General features: G+C 43.2%; 1 protein-coding gene across 3 annotated transcripts in view; it reads right to left on the bottom strand.

Moving 5' to 3' along the window:
* Positions 1-350: 350 nt before the first annotated feature.
* Positions 351-6,000, bottom strand: part of ENOX1 (ecto-NOX disulfide-thiol exchanger 1) — a 275,313-nt gene continuing 269,663 nt past the window's right edge. For all 3 annotated transcript variants that reach the window (XM_026009602.2, XM_026009603.2, XM_072760625.1), the window contains one exon: positions 351-1,327. In XM_026009602.2, the coding sequence (XP_025865387.2) occupies positions 1,196-1,327 (132 nt within the window). In that variant the 3' untranslated portion in view covers positions 351-1,195. The remainder of the gene's footprint in view (positions 1,328-6,000) is intronic.

Raw genomic sequence — 6,000 nt, 5'->3', positions numbered from 1 at the left:
CTTCTCTGTTTTCTAACAAACATACAAATAAATAAATCCAGGAATTAATGTTAACTAGTTGGTTATTTTGTACTTGCCTATGCAGACAAAAAATAATGGTAATATTTATGTTGATTGTGTTTGGATCAAGGCATTGGTATTTTAAAACAGTACCTACCCTAATGCTATATAATCTCCTTTTCTTGGTACTTCCCATTTTAGTTCTTATAAAACATCAAAAATGATGTTTTGTCGCAGTCATTCATGTAGATAGTCATCGAAAAATAGTGGGATATGAGATGGGACTGAATAATGTGAAAAAGACTTCTTAAAGGTGAATTAAGGTATATCGAAGAATAATTTGCAAAACCTTTATGGCAGAAGTCATATTTATTGAAAAAAATTAATATCTTTGCTATAAAATTTGTAACAGGAATATTTACCGAATGTTTATTTTGATGCATAAACCTGAATATTACATACCAAGTACAAGACAGTGGCACTAGCTTTTCCTTATTTACATTTTATGAAAATTGTTATGCAGTCCATGTTAAAAGAACTTATGATGGAGAATTGTTACATTAGAAAAATAATATTCTTGATAAAGCATTCTCAAGGAGTCCAAGGAGTCCAGTCACATTTTCTGCCTCTTCAATAAGGCAAAAGTCCCTGGAATAGCATATAACTTAATTTACAAAATACAGTAAATGTTCAGACACATATTCAAGTTTTCTTTTGGTATGATTTTTTTCTTCACTGTAAAATTACTTTTTATTTTTATTTTTGTTTTTATTTTTTTTTACTAAAACAAAGACTTTCAGGAAAATGTCATTGAATGATTTCAGCTATACATTACCTATACAACTCTGTAGCCTAGCGACAACCATTGCTACACCGTCATTAACTTTAAATATTTTGCTTGGTGAGCTATTCTCAAACGTAGCATATTTTAAGATTTTTGCCATCATTATGACCGTGGAATCGTTGGTTTTCATAGGAAACAGATCTGTCACAGTATGAAGCTTTGTGTTAGGGAACTGGTACACAATCACATTGCCACTCACAGGAGAACGCCACAGATGTAAGTGAAGGGAGGCCCCGCTGGCTCCGCAGGGGCCCCACGTGGGCCTGGGCTCAGCCTCCAGTGCTCATGCCACACAGCCCTCGCCGAGTTCAGGCGGCTTCGTTTCCAGGGACACGTGTTCACTCTTCACAGTTAGGTCGTTTTAATCCCTTCGAAGGCACACAGCTTCCACCTTTTCTCCAGCGTTGCTCCCACGCCTGTGAATTCCTGTTTGAACATGCGTGGCAGCCTCATCAGAAGCATTTCAATTTCGTTTGCAGAGATCTGTTAGAAAGGAATAAAAGTCACTTTCGGAAACAAGACTCCTCTGAAAGGAGGCAAGGGGTTGGGTTAAGGATGCACCGCCCCAGTGACACAAATGACATCACTTGGCTGTCAAGTCATGTGCTTAGGAGACACGTGCTGCTAAAGTGCTGGATGTGACTGTCCTGGTCTGGAGCAGCAGCTGGGGGTGGGCAGGAGACAGGGGGGGTGAGAATTCCAGGCTCTCCCCCTTCTTGGGGTTGGCTGGCTTACCCGGTGGGGCCATGCGGGAATAGCACCCCCCACCTTGATATGAAAGATGAGAGTGGGATTGAAGGGGGCTAAGAGCGAGTTCTCCTGGTGCCCTCACCCTCTTCTACAAAGTCAGGGCCAACGGGTGTATGGGTAGATGTCTGGCCACCCTAACTTCTTTCTCTTTAATTAAATCACAAAAGTTTAGAGAGAAATGAAAACCCAGAACCTATAACCATGAAAGTTGCAACATCCATTCTTAAAATCCAGGTAGTTTTTTATTTTATTCTTTTAAAGTTTTATTTATTTAAGTCATCTCTACACACCATATGGGGCTCAAACTCATGACCCTGAGATCAAGAGTTGCACATTCTTCTGACTGAGGTAGTCAGGTGCCCTTCCATGTAGTTTTTTAATGCAACTTCTTTATTTCTTTTTTCAAAGTAAAAAAATTTTTAAAAAGATTTTATCTATTTGAGAGAGAGACAGAGATAGCGAGAGAGAGCATGAGCAAGGGGGAGAGGGAGAAGCAGTTTCTCCACTCAGCAGAGAGCCCAACGTGGGCTCCATCTCAGGACCCCAAGACCATGACCCGAGCTGAAGGTAGATGCTTAACCAACTCAGCCACACAGGTGCTCCCAGGTAGCTTTTTAATGCAACTTTTTTTTTCTACTACCAGTTTTTCTGTATTACATACATTTTTATACTGTAATTCATTTTACCTTAAAAAAAAAAAAAAAGGACATATCAGGAATCCCTGGGTGGCTCAGCAGTTTGGTGCCTGCCTTCAGCCTGGGGTGTGATCCTGGAGTCCTGGGATCGAGTCCCACATTGGGCTCCCTGCACGGAGCCTGCTTCTCCCTCTGCCTGTGTCTCTGCTTCTCTCTCTCTTTCTCTCTGTGTCTCTCATGAATAAATAAATAAAATCTTAAAAAAAAAAAGGACATATCAACCATAATCCTTCTGCTCTAACACAGCCAGTGCTCTTGTTCTCCTGTCTTTGCTTCCCAGTCCATGCACTTGCCTGGCAATCTCATATTCATATAGCTGGATGGCTAAGACCCTGGAACTAGGGCGGCTAACATTGTTTGAATCCTGTATCTACTATTGTTATGAGCTAAATGACTCCAAGATAATTAGTCTCTCTAAGCCTCAGCAAATGGGAATAACAACACACAATAGGGAAGTATGAAGACTACTGGCTTAGCATAGATTTGGCACATAGAAGTGGTTATTGAATCAGACCTATTATTATTTTTCATGGTACAGTCAACTGAATAGATATCATCTTATAGTCTACACTTTGCATTTAACATTTAAATGTTGAATAAATTTAATGTTTATTTTAAAGAGAGACCAAATAGACCAGGAAGTCAAATCAACTGTTCATTTAATGTTCACATGGAAAAGATTTCACAGGATATATTCAATATTCCTAGGCCTATAACAAAAATACCTTTCGAGGCAGTCCTGAAAGTTAAAATAAATCGCATTCTAAAATTTGTGTGTGAATTATTTTGAAATCTGAATGCATTTTCCCCACAAAGCCAGGTTAAAGGCTTATTAGATTGTCACGTCAACCCACAAAGGCCTACTGAGCAGGTGATTAAAAGGTTCATATGATTTTGAACCATTTCATTTCAGTGAGCACTGAGCAGAATGCCTTCACCAGCATCCCCGTTCCACTGTCACCACACTCTTATGGGGTACGTGGGGCAAAAATGTCAGGATCTATCTCATTTTTATAGCCAAGAAAATGGAGTGAGCTGCAGAGAGTTAAGTGCATCTTCAAAGACAGAACTGGGGGGACGCCTGAGTTGGTTCAGTGGTTGAGCATCTGCCTTCAGCTCAGGCCATGATCCCAGGGTTGTGGGATTGAGTCCCGCATCAGGCTCCCCGCAGAGAACCTGCTTTTCCCTCTTCCTATGTCTCTCTCTCTCTCTCTGTGTGTCTCTCATGAATAAATAAAATCTTAAAAAAAAAAAAAACTGGGAAAAAACCCACAGCTTATGCCTGGGAAGTAGGCATTGGTATGCTTTATGTGCCCTGAGTGATTTCAGCAAACTGTGGGGGAAGAGCCAGGAGTGTAGTGCTTTCAAAATATCAACCACCTGGGGTTCTTGTTAAAAAACTCAGATCCCCCAGCCTCTTCTCTGGAGATTCTGATTCAGCTGATCAGGGGTGTAGTTCATCTACTCTATTTTTAACAATCACCCGGCTAATTCTTAAGATCAGGAATATTTGGGTTAAGAATGGGGCTTTAAATCAAACAGGCTTGGATTTTATTTTATTTTTCAATATTTTACTTATTTATTCATGAGAGACAGGGAGAGAGAGAGAGAGAGAGAGAGAGAGGCAGAGACACAGGCAGAGGGAGAAGCAGGCTCCATGCAGGAAGCCTGATGTGAGACTTGATTCTGGGACTCCAGGATCACGCCCTGAGCCAAAGGCAGACGCTCAACCACTGAGCCACCCAGGCGTCCCCGGGCTTGGATTTTAATCTGGGTTAGGACAACCTGTGTAACCATGGGCAGGCCATCTAAAAGCTCTTAATTCTCTGTTTCTTCATGTGTATAAGAGAAATACTCTCTCCATCTAATCGTGAGGATGAGACATAAAATGCACCATGGTGCCTGGCACAAATGCTTTCTCTCTCTGTACATAGTAGGCAGTGACGATAAAATACGACCCTCTGTTACCAAAGGTTTTGTGATAAGTGGGTCAAGTTCTGTGTTTCTAAGCCAAAAGCAAACAAGTACAGAGAACTGTGTGGTCAAACCCAGTTTTTGCTTGGTCCACAAGGCAGTTTCCTGAAGCCAAGCTGTCCTCTTAACCTCCTTTCTGTCCTTTGGAGGAGGACAGCACAGGGCATCTACAGTAGGCTCCCATCTCCATTCAAGGGATACCCCTGAGATGAGCCATCCTTCCACAGAGACGCCCACAGATCCAGGCAGCAGCCACCCAGGCACAGGTTTGTTTTCAGGATAACTATACATCTCTTGGAAAAATTAGGGAAGGCGCTTTGTATGATTCATTAGGAAGGAGAGAAAAAGCTGAGTTCTTGAGGGTAAAAAGTAAAATATCTGATCTAAAGATAACACCTGTGTAGGCCGCCAGCCGGGGTCAGGGCAGGCTGTGCCACCCAGCAGCCCTGCACTGATTGGGAAAAAAAAGTGACCGCTCCTAATTCCTGAAAGCCTTGTCCTCGCCAGACTTTTTAAAACACTTTTGTTAATTCTCACTATAATCTCAAGACATAGGGAGCAATTTACAGATGAGGAACTGAGGTCCAGATTAGGTCCCTTATGCAGGGTAACCCAGGCACTGAGTGTGGAGCTGGGTGCAGATCCAGAGACTCCTTGGCCTTGTTCTTTTTTTTTTTTTTATTTTTTTTTAAAGATTTATGTATTTTTGAGAGAGAGAGAGAGAGAGAGAGAGAGAGAGAGGCAGAGACACAGGAGGAGGGAGAAGCAGGCTCCATGCCGGGAGCCTGACGTGGGACTCGATCCCGGGACTCCAGGATCGCGCCCTGGACCAAAGGCAGGTGCTAAACCGCTGAGCCACCCAGGGATCCCCTGGCCTTGTTCTTGAACACGGATGCCAACTGCCACAGGGACTGTGGTGTGAGCACTGGAGACAGTCCTCTTGGTCACTGTCTCTCTGTTGGTGGCAGGGGCCCCTTGGGGACAGGGTCTGTGTCCTGGAGGGCAGGTCAGTGGTGAGTAAGACTCGAGGGTGCTATCAGCATCAGTAACAAGAAACAGTTCCCAACTGGACCAGCTCATACACATTCCAGTGTTCATGCTTAGGTGCCCCTACATAAACCCTTCACCAGAACAGCAAGCAAATCATGGGGAATCTTGTTTTCTGTGTGGTCTTCTGACCCGAGGCTAGACTTGAACCACAGAGGAAGCAGGAGAAGCCAGCAGGAGGAGAGAGGTAGTCCTCCCTTCCTGAGGCCTCATGGCCAGACACAGAGTGTGTGCTTCATGGGCATTATCTCATCAGAAAGCTCTTTAAACCAGCCAACAGACTCCTCACTTGCTGGAAGAAAGAAATGTTGAGGGAAAACATTTGGAATCCAGTCATGGAATGACCATTAACCAGCTTCATCATCTTGTCTAAATCACTTAATCTCTTTGGGTGTTCCCTCATTTGTAAGACAAGGGAATTGGAAAGAAACTCACTGAAGGCTCTGAGGGCTCGGATTTGAGTGCTGGCCCCACCATCTGTTAGCACTGGTCTTTGGGCAAGCTATCTGAAATTCCTCTGACCACTAGGTTGTGGCAAAGCTCGCAAACTGAGAGAACATGATAGATCTCCTGTGCACTTTATTTTTCAAAGATTTTATTTATTTATTCGTGAGACAGAGAGGCAGAGACACAGGCAGAGGGAGAAGCAGGTTCCATGCAGGGAGCCCGATGTGGGACTCATCCCAGGAC

This window comes from Vulpes vulpes, chromosome 6 (genome assembly GCF_048418805.1).
Source record: "Vulpes vulpes isolate BD-2025 chromosome 6, VulVul3, whole genome shotgun sequence".
Lineage (NCBI taxonomy): Eukaryota > Metazoa > Chordata > Mammalia > Carnivora > Canidae > Vulpes > Vulpes vulpes.
The sequence above is the reverse complement of the archived record's forward strand: the minus strand, read 5'-3'. Positions and strand labels throughout refer to the sequence as shown.